General features: G+C 38.5%; 1 protein-coding gene across 1 annotated transcript; it reads right to left on the bottom strand.

Moving 5' to 3' along the window:
- Window positions 1-319: 319 nt before the first annotated feature.
- Window positions 320-676, bottom strand: LOC129485247 (large ribosomal subunit protein eL8-like). The gene has a single exon (XM_055284639.1). It carries the CDS (start codon window positions 674-676, stop codon window positions 320-322), a length of 357 nt encoding a protein of 118 aa, XP_055140614.1.
- Between the last annotated feature and the right edge of the window lie 10,289 nt (window positions 677-10,965).

Below are 10,965 nucleotides of genomic sequence, written 5' to 3' on the forward strand. Positions count from 1 at the left end.
GTTGGTCCTGATAGCTTCCACCAGCTTAGCCAAAGCTCCTTTGTTTTCCGAGTTAACCTGTGTGAAGGCGATAGTGGTGCAGGTCTTCCTGTGGACTAGATGTCCCAGTTTTGCCTTCCCCTTGATAATGCAGTAAGGGACCCCCATTTTACAATGCACGGCAGGCAGGAAGACAACCAGCTCGATGGGATCCATGTCATGTACAATCACCACCAGCTGAGCTTTCTTGTTCTCCACCAAGTTGGTGATGGTGTTAACTCCTGCTTGAAGGACAGGTGGTCTCTTAGTGGGGATGTCCCCTTTACTGGCGGCTTTCTTCTCAGCCCTGGGCCAACAGCCTCTGCTTATTCTTTTGCTTTGTCTCTGTTCTGTACTTGTGGGCCAGCTTAAGCAGCTGAGTAGCTGTTTGCTGGTCCAGGGCCTGGATGAACTGGTTAATCACAGGAGGCACATTCAGCCACTTATAGAGGATGGCTGTCTGCTGCTGCAATCTGATATAGCGGGGCCATTTCACAAAGCAGGTGAGGTCTCTTTTGGGCTGGATGTCCTGTCCAATGTCAACATTCCTAGGCCTTTTCTCAAACAAGGGATTCACCACTTTCTTGGCCTCCTGCTTCTTCACAGCAGCAGGGACCAGAACCACCTTCTTCCCCTTGGCCTTCTTTCCTTTCAGCATCTTAGGCAGTGGGAGGAGAGAGCAAGAACAAGAATTTATATTCTCACAATTCTGAAGGCTAGGAAGTCCAAAATCAAGGCACCAGCATGTGGTCTAGTAAGGACCTTTTTGCTGCATGCTCGTGTGGCAGGAAGTAGATGTTCATGTGAGCACAGGTTCGCAGAATGCTGCCCAAAGCCTCTTTCAAAGAACATTAATCCCATTAACAAAAAGCATCCCTCATGGCCTAGTCATCTCTTAAAGGCCCACCTCTTGATATTATCACATTGGCAGCCCTTGGATTTTAGAGGGGATTAGGTTTCAACATGAATTTTGGAGGGAACAAAACATTTAAACCATAGCAGAAAGTGTGTCAAAAATGGCAAATTATGTAGAATAAATTTAGTGAACTTTAAATGTCAATACTTCTGATTTGGGTTTAATACCCATTTAGACTGACAATTAGCACTGGGGTTTTAATGCAGACCTCTAACTTTCATTTTTGAAATGATATATATTTTTTATAAATGTTGGCTTTGTTTTCAGAACAACTTTTCAATTTAGGTCTTTACTACATGGCTTCACATTTTTTTTTCTTATCTCCCACCTGCCAAATTTGGCAATTTTCTTTGGGCTTGAATGTGTCTAATATAGATTTTGTATTTCTTAAAATACTTAGTGGACTACTTGGCACATAGTAGATACTCAATGATATGGTTTGACTTTGTCTCCCCACTCAAATGACATCTTGAATTGTAATCCCCATGTGTTGAGGGAAGGACCTAGTGGGAGTTGATTGGATCATGGGGGTGGTTTCCCCTGTGCTGTTCTCATGATAGTGAGGGAGTTCTCATGAGAGCTAATGGTTTTATAAGGGGATTGATCACTGTCTGTCTCTCCATCTCTCTCTCTCTCCATCTCTCTCTCTCTTTGTCTCTCTCTCTGTCTCTCTCTCTCTCTGTCTCTCTCTCTCTCTGTCTCTCTCTCTCTCTGTCTCTCTCTCTCTCCATCTCTCTCTCTCTTCACCTCTATCTCTCCCTCTCTCTCTCTTGCTCTCTCTCTCCCTCTCTCTTGCTTTCTCTCCCTCTCTCTCTCTCTCTCCCTCTCTCCTCCTCTCTCCCATCCCCTCTCTCTCTCTCTCTCTCCCTCTCTCCCCCTCCTGCTGCCTTGTGAAGAAGTTACTTGCTTCCCCTTCACCTTCTGTCATGACTGTAAATTTTCCGAGACCTCCCCAATCATGTGGAACTGTGAGTCAATTAAACCTCTGTGTTTATAAATTACCCAGTCTCAGGTATTATCATTATAGCAGTGTGAGAACAGACTAATACACTCAATAAACACACACACACACACACACACACCAACATATAAATATATATATGCCATTATTATCTGTCTTTTAATATGTACCTACTATTTATTGTGATAAAACTTTACACTGATTTTCTTATTTAATTTTCTGAGAAACACTGACAAGTTAGTATTCACATTTTACAAAAGAGAAAACAACTGAGATTTAGAGAGATTAAACCATAAGACCATGTTCCAAGACTATCTAGTTCGTAAGTGGAGAGCAATTTAATTCTGTTTCTATGGTCTTCATCTGTAACAATGGTATTACAGAAGAGTGAAATCAGCAAGATGGTAAGAGAGGAATTCTCAGGCTCTACTCCTTGCCCAACTAAAAATGCAGCTAGCACTATCCACAAACCAAAACATATTTTTGAAAATCCAAATATTTGTAACTAAGTCTGACACACCAACGTGGTCTACAGGCTGACTGAGAACGGCATTAAAAGGATAAGAACTGCCTCACTTCAACCATGCTACCCCCCTCTTCTTCTCCCAAGTCAGCACAATGCCGGATGGGTACGATTTCTGTAGGCCATGGTTTTTACGGGGGGCAAAAAAGAACTGGAGTCAGTCATCCAGCTTCCTTAGCATTCTGAAGCACTTCCCGGAAGCCCACTTTGGTTTCACCTCGTGAAGGAACACTGGGAATAACATCTGAGGTCAAATAAAAACAGAGAAGTAAGATAGAGATTACATTGACCAGTGTGTGATCTTGTTGGTACCTTTGTGTTCCTGCCAGCTATGGCACCTAGTCATAGATACCAGCCAACTTCATACCCCACCTGCAAAGCTGATTTGGTTGTTTTCAGAACCACAGTAGGCTTGAGTTATAGATGGCTAGTCTCTATACCAAGCTCCAGATTCTACCCCAACAACCTCACCCAAGCAAGGAAACACCTTCCTCTGTCCATTTAGTAGAAGCAGAGAGGCTAGACCTGCTTGACCTGAAAGTCCAAAGAATGACTCAGCTCAGCCAAAAACCCTGACAAATGACCTCATCCAGGCAGGGATATCCCCGCCTCTTCCTATTTTGGAGAAGCATAGGGGCTAGACATGCTTGAACCAAGAGATCAAACAGTGGCTGAACTCAGCCAAAAGCCCACCCCATGGTTCCACCCAAAGAGGGAGGCAACTCTCAATTGTGCATTTCTATGGAGTGTAGTCTCTGGGCCCTGCCTGTCCCAAGCAGCAAGTCTGTCTAACCTCAGAGCTCAGCCTGCAGCCCTGTCCAACTGCAGATCCAAAATGTCTCAGTCAGGGAATGTATCCTCTGATTGGCATGACCAGAGGGCCTCACTGTAATCATCCAGTTGCTCTGCCTAATAGCAGAGCCTAGCCAGAAGCTCTACATGACATAAGAGCAAAGGCAGCAAACCAACCCAAATAGAGAACCCATAACAGGCCTTCCAGAATCACAGAGTAAACTAAGTAGTGAAGGTATTTCCCTGCCAAAGAACACTTGTAAAAACAAGAAGAGGTGGTTGTCTCTTTATATGTGCACACAACAATGCAAAGACATAAGATTTTCCAAAAATCTGGGAATAATTACATCTTTTATAGAAATTAATAAATCTCCAATAATGGATGCTAAAAAATGGATATCTATGAAATGACAAAAAATTATAATAATCTTAAATAAGTTCAGTAAACTTGAAAAGTATATAGCTAGAAAATTAAATAAAATTTGGAAAATAACATGGAAAGTGAGAACTTTGACAAAGAAATAGAAACAATAGTAAAAAATAGAAATCCTGGAAATTACAGACACAATAACTGAACTGAAAAAATCAATAGAAGGCATCATCGGAAAACTCAGTCAAGCAGAAGAAAGTCTGTGAGCTTGAAGGCAGGACATTGGAAATTATTCAGGCAGAGAAGCAAAAAAATCTAAAGAATAAAAAATAAGAAAGTCTACAGGAGCTATGGGAAACCATCAAAATTGAAACCTTTGTATAATAGGAGGCTTAGAAGGGGATGAAAGAGAAAACAAATCCAGAAAGCATATTTAAAGAAATAATGTCTAAAAATTTTCATAATCTGAGGATAGATTCCAATGTTCATGTACAGGAAGCACAGAGGTTTCAATCAAATTCAACCGAAAGAAGAGTTCACTAAGACACAATCAAAATATCAAAACTCAAAAAAACTTTGGGAGCAGCAAGAGATGAGAAACATATTACATGGAAAGGAATCAAAATAAGACTATCAACAGATTTCTCAGCAGAAACCTAGAAGACCAGGAAACAAGGGGAAGAGATATTAAAAATGCTAAAGGAAAAAAAAAAAAAACTGATGAAACCACCAACCAAGAATGCTTTACTCAGAAAAACTTTAAGAAATGAAAGAGAAATAAAAACTTTTCAGATAAACAAAAGCTAAAGGAATTCATCACCATTCGGCCTCAAAGATTACAGAAAGGAGTTTTGTAAGTTGAAACAAAAGGCTGCTAACTAAAAACATAAAACACAAAAAGTACAGAACCCAATAGTATACATAATACAGAGCTATATTTAGAATACTTTAGGACTGTAATGACAGTTGTCAAAGCAATTTTATTCTAGTATGAGGGTTAAAAGACAAAACCTAGCTAAAATAAAATTTTAGCAAGAACCTAGCTAAAATAAATTTTCAAGGGATAAACATTTGAAAATAATATAAATTCTTCCATGTGCTGTGGCACATGTCTGTAGTCCCAGTTACTTGGGAGGCTGAGGCGGGAGGATCACGTGCCCAGGAGTACTGGGCTGTAGTGCACTATGCCAGTTGGGTGTCCCCACTAAATTCAGCATCAATATGGTGATCCCCCATAGTGGGGACTACCAGATTGCCTAAAGAGGGGTGTACCAGCCTGGGCCAGAATTGGAGCAAGTCAAAACGCCTGTGCTGAAAATAACATAAATTCTCACATCAAAATGTAAAATATTGGAAGAGGTAGTGAAAGTATAAAGTTGCATGCAAAGTTAATTTATTATCTATTTGAAATAGACTGTTATAGCTATAAGATGTTATGTGTAAACGTAATGGTAACAATGAAAGAAAAAAATCTGTAGAAGAATTACAAAACAAAAGTATAGAGAATTCAAAGCATACCACTATAGAAAACTATGAAGCTACAAAGGAAGACAGCAAGAAACACAAACAAAAAAGTCACATATCAATTAATAAAATGACAGTAGTAAGACCTTAGCTATCAATAATTATCTTAAATGTAAATGAATTGCATTCTCTAATAAAAATACATAGACTAAATGAATATAAAAAAAGACCCAACTATATGCTGCCTGCAAAAGATTCATCTCAATTTTAAGTATACACATAGACTGAAAATTCAGGGATGAAAAAAAGGTATTCTACACAAATAGAAAACGAAAGAGAACTGGGGTAGCTATACTTATATAAAATAAACTTTAAGTCAAAAACTATAAAAAGAGACAAAAAAAGACATTATATAATGATAAAGAAGTCAGTTCATCAAGAAAACATTAAAGTTTTAAATATATATGCACCTAACATTGGAGCAACCAAATATATAAAGGAAATATTAAAGGATCTGATGGGTATTGCAGATTCCAATATGACAATTGTAGGTAACTTCAATACCCTACATTTAATAATGGACAGGTCATCTAAACAAAATTAACAAGATAATATTAAACTTGAACAACACTTTTAGACCAAGAAGCCCTAATAGACATGTACAAACCATTCTTTCCAACATGTGCAATAGAAGGCACATCCTTCTCAAGAACACATGGGACATTCTCCAGCATAGATCATATGTTAGTCCACAAAACAAGTATTAGCAAATTTAAGAAGACTGTAATTATAACAAGTATCTTTTCAAACCATAATGGTACAACTAGAAATCAAAAAAATGAGATATTTTAAACAATTGCTTCTGAACAACCAATGGATCAACAAAGAAATAAAATGCAAATTAAAAAATATCTTGAGGCTGGGTGTGGTGGCTCACACCAGTAATCCCAGCACTTTGGGAAGCTAAAGCAGGTGGATTGCTTGAGGCCAGGAATTCAAGACCAGCTTGAGCAACATAGTGAGACTTTGTCTCTACAAAATAAAAAAAATATAAAAACAGCTGTGCATGATTGTGCATTACATGACTGTAGTCCCAACTATTTGGTAGGCTGAATCAGGAGGATCAGTTGACCCCAGGAGTTCCATGCCACAGTGAACTATGATAATGCCACTGCACTCCAGCCTGGGCAACAGAGTGAGACCGTGTCTCTAAAGAGACAATCTTGAGACAAATGAAAACAGAAATGCAATATGCCAAAACTTATGGGATACAGCAAAGGTACTTTTAAGAAGAAAGTTTATAGCAATAAATAGTTACATCAAAAAATAACAAAGATTTAAAATAAATTACAATGTTATTCCTGAAAAGCTGGAAAAAAACCTAAACTAAGCCCAGTTAGCAGAAGAAAAAAGATCAGAGAAGAAATAAATAAAATAGACTAGAAAATCAATAGAAAACGTCAACAAAACTGAGTTATTTTTTTGAAAATATAAACACAATCAACAAATCTTAAGCTAGACTAAGAGATAAAGAAGATTAAAATACATAAAATCAGAAATGAAAGTAGTGACATTACAATTGATACCACAGAAATACAAAGGATCATAAGAAACTATTAGGAACAACTATATGCCGTCTTTCAGTATAATATGTAAGAAATTGATAAATTCCTAGACATATACAACCTATGAAGACTGAATCATAAATAGAAAACTTGAACAGACCAGTAACAATTTAGGAGACCGAGTCAGTGATGAAAAGTTTCCCATCAAAGAGAAGCCCAAGACCAAGACCTGATGGCTTCATTGCTGGATTCTACCAAACATACGAAGGTTCTAATACCAAAGGTAAACAAGAATACCATAACAAGTTAAAATAAAATTCCAGGCCAATATCTTTAATGAACATAGATGCAAAGATCTTCAATAAAATCCTGGCAAACTGAATTCAATAATACATTAAAAGAATTACTCAACATGAACTAGTAGAATTTATCCCTGGAAGACAAGGATGACTTAAAATACAAGAATCAATAAATGCGATACAGTACATTAACAGAATAAAACACAAAAACTATATGAGTGTCTCATTAGATGCAGAAAAAATACTTTGTAAATTTTAACATCCTTTCATGATAAACATTTCTCACCAAATTAGCTGTAATAGGAATGTGCCTCAACACAATACAAGGCATATACAAGCCCAAAGCTCACATTATACTCAAAAGTGAAAAACTGAAATCCTTTCCTCTAAGAAATGGAACAAGGCCCATTCTTGTTGCTTCTATTCAACTTAGTATTGGAATTCTTTGCTAGAGCAATTAGGTAATAGGAAGCAATACAATCTTCCAAATAGGAAAGGAAGAAGATAAATTGTCACTGTTTGCTGACACATGATCTTATTTATAGAAAAGTCTAAAGATTCCATTAAAAAACAGTTAGAACTAATAAATATGTTAAAGTTGCAGAATGCAAAATAAACACACAAAAATCAGTAGCATTTTCGTATACCAACAATGAAGTATCCAAAAAGAAATGAACAATCCCATTGAAAATTTCTATGGAAAACACTTAAGAATAAATTTAACCAAAGAGGTGAAAGAGCTATACACTAAAAAACTATAAAACGTTGATGAAATAAATTGAAGACATAAATGAATGAAAAGATATCCTGCATTGTGTGGATTGGAAAAATTATTGCTAAAATGTCCATACTACATAAAGCAAGCTACAGTTTCAATGCAATCCCTATCAAAATTCCAATGTTATTTTTCATAAAAAGAGAAACAATCCTAAAATTAACATGGAACCAAAAAAATTATAAACATGCAATGCACTCACAAGCAAGAAAATACACCTGGAGGTATTACACTAGCAGATTTCAAACTATACTACAAGACTATTGATATGGTTTGGCTGTGTCCCCACCCAATCTCATTTTGAATTCCCACATGTTGTGGAAGGGACCAGGTAGGAGGTAATTGAATCATGGGGGCAGGTCTTTCCCATTCTGTTCTTGTGATGGTGAATAAGTCTCATGAGATCTGATGGTTTTTAAAAAGGAGAGTTTCTCTGTGCAAGCCCTTTTCACCTGTCTGCTGCCATGTGACACGTGCCTTTCACCTTCCGCCATGATTGTGAGGCCTCCCCTGTCATGTGGAACTATAAGTCAATTAAACCTGTTTCTTTTATAAATTGCCCAGTCTCAAGGTATTTCTTTATCAGCAGCATGAAAATGGACTAATATAGTAAATTGGTACCAGTAGAGAGAGGCGCTGCTGAAAAGATACCCAAAAATGTGGAAGTGACTTTGGAACTGAGTAACAGGCAGAGGTTGGAACAGGTTGGAGGGCTGAGAAGAAGATAGGAAAATGTGAGAAAGTTTGGAACTCCCTAGAAACTTGTTAAACGGCTTTGACCAAAATGCTGATAATGATATGGACAGTGAAATCCAGGCTGAAGTGGTCTCAGATGTGGATGAGGAACTTGTTGGGAACTGGAGCAAAGGTGACTCTTGTTATGTTTTAGCAAAGAGACTGGTGGCATTTTGCCCCTGCCCTAGAGATTTATGGAACCTTGAACTTGAGAGAGATGATTTAGGGTATCTGATGGAAGAAATTTTTAATCAGCAAAACATTCAAGAGATGATTTGGGTGCTGTTAAAGGCATTCAGTTTTATAAGTGAAGCAGAGCATAAAAGTTCAGAAAATTTGCAGCCTGACAATGTGATAGAAAAGGAAATCCCATTTTCTGAGGTGAAATTCAAGCCAGCTGCAGAAATTTGCATAGGTAATGAGGAGCTGAATGGTAATCCCCAAGACAATGGGGAAAATGTCTCCAGGGTTTGTCAGAGGTCTTCACAGCAGCCCCTCCCATCACAGGCCCAAAGGCCTGGGATGAAAAAGTTCTGTGGACTGGGCCCACAGACCCCATGCTGTGTGCAACCATGGACTGGGCCCACAGTCCCCATGCCTTGTGCAACCTAAGGACTTGGTGCCCTGCATCCAAGCCACTCCAGCCATGGCTGAAAGGGGCGAACATAGAGCTCAGGTCATGGTTTCAGTGGGTGCAAACCTCAAGCTTTGGCAGCTTCCACATGGTGTTGAGCTTGCAGTTGCACAGAAGTCAAGAATTGGGGATTGGGAACCTCTACCTAGATTTTAAAGGATGTATGGAAATGCCTGGATGTCCAGGCAGAAGTTTGCTGCAAGGTCAGGACTCTTGTGGAGAACCTCTGCTAGGGCAGTGTGGAAGGGAAATGGGGTTGGAGCCCCCACACGAAGTTCCTACTGAGGCACTGCCTAGTGGAGCTGTGAGAAGAGGGCCACTGTTTGAGGACCCCAGAATGGTAGAGCCACTGGCAGCTTGCACTATGTGCCTGGAAAAGCCACAGATACTCAATGTTAGCCCATAAAAGCAGCTTGGAGGGAGGCTATACCCTGCAGAGCCACAGGAGCAGAGCTTCCCAAGACCATGGGAACACACCTTTTGCAACAGCATGACCTGGATGTGAGACGTGGAGTCAAAGGAGATGATTTTGGAGCTTTAAGATTTGACTTCCCTGCTGGATTTCAGACTTTCATGGGGCCTGTAGCCCCTTTGTTTTGTCCAATTACTCCCATTTGGGATGGCTGTATTTACCCAATGCCTGTAGTATCTAGGAAGTAACTAAATTGCTTTTGATTTTACAGGCTCAGAGGAGGAAGGGACTTGCCTTGTCTCAAATGAGACTTTAGCCTGTGGACTTCTGAATTAATGCTGAGATGAGTTAGACTTTGGGGGGCTGTTGTGAAGGCATGATTGGTTTTGAAATGTGAAGACATAAGATTTGGGAGGGGCCAGGGGCAGAGTGATATGGTTTGGCTGTGTTCCCACTCAAATCTCATCTTGAATTCCCACATGTTGTGAGAGGGACCCAGTGGGAGGTAATTGAGTTAGGGGCAGGTCTTTCCCATGCTGTTCTCATGATAGTGAATAAGTCTCATGAGATCTAATGATTTTTAAAAAGGAGAGTTTCTCTGCACAAGCCCTCTTCTCTTGTCTGTTGTCAATGTGAGAGATGGCTTTCACCTTCCACCATGATTGTTAGGCCTGGAACTGGAAGTCAATTAAACCTCTTTCTTTTGCAAATTGCCCAGTCTTGGATATGTCTTCATCAGCAGCATGAAAATGGACCAGTACAAATGTAGTAAGTCAAATAGCATGGTATTCATATAAAATAGACACATTAACCAATGGAATAGAATAAAGAGGCTGGAAATGAGCCTACACATATATGGTCAATTGATTTTTCAGAGACATTATTCATGGCACTGATGTGCCATGAATACAAAATGAGAAAAAGACATTGCGTTCAGTAAATCGTATTGGGAAAACTGGATCTCCACAAGAGAAAAAATGAAATTGTACCCTTATCTCACACTGTATAAAAATTAACTCAAAATAGATTAAAGACTTAAATGTAAAACCAAAAACTGTAAAACTATTTGAAGCAAACATGTCATGTCATATCCTTGATATTGGCCTGGGTGTTTTTTTGAATTTAACCTCAAAAGTGCAGAAAATAAAAGCAAAAATAGACAAACAGGATCAAATCAAACTAAAAAGCTTCTGCACAATAAAGGAAGCAGTTAACAATATGACAAGACAACCTGCAGATTGGGAGAAAATATTTGCAAACCATACATCCAATAAAGGGCTAATACCTAAAATACATAAATATGTAATTCAAACAACTGAATAACAAGAAAACAAACTGATTAATGAATGAGCAACAGACCTTAATAGACCTTTTTCAAAAAAATATAAATGGCCAGCAGAAATATTAAAAAGTGTTCAACATCTTTAATCATTAGGAAAATGCAAATTAAAACTACAATGAGATATCACCTCACACCTATCATAATGACCATTATCAAAAA

This window comes from Symphalangus syndactylus, chromosome 6 (genome assembly GCF_028878055.3).
Source record: "Symphalangus syndactylus isolate Jambi chromosome 6, NHGRI_mSymSyn1-v2.1_pri, whole genome shotgun sequence".
Classification (NCBI taxonomy): Eukaryota; Metazoa; Chordata; class Mammalia; order Primates; family Hylobatidae; genus Symphalangus; species Symphalangus syndactylus.

What these genes read in the sequence shown, in the direction of transcription:
- LOC129485247 (XM_055284639.1), bottom strand. Translation starts at nt 676, where the DNA reads ATGCTGAAAGGAAAGAAGGCCAAGGGGAAGAAGGTGGTTCTGGTCCCT.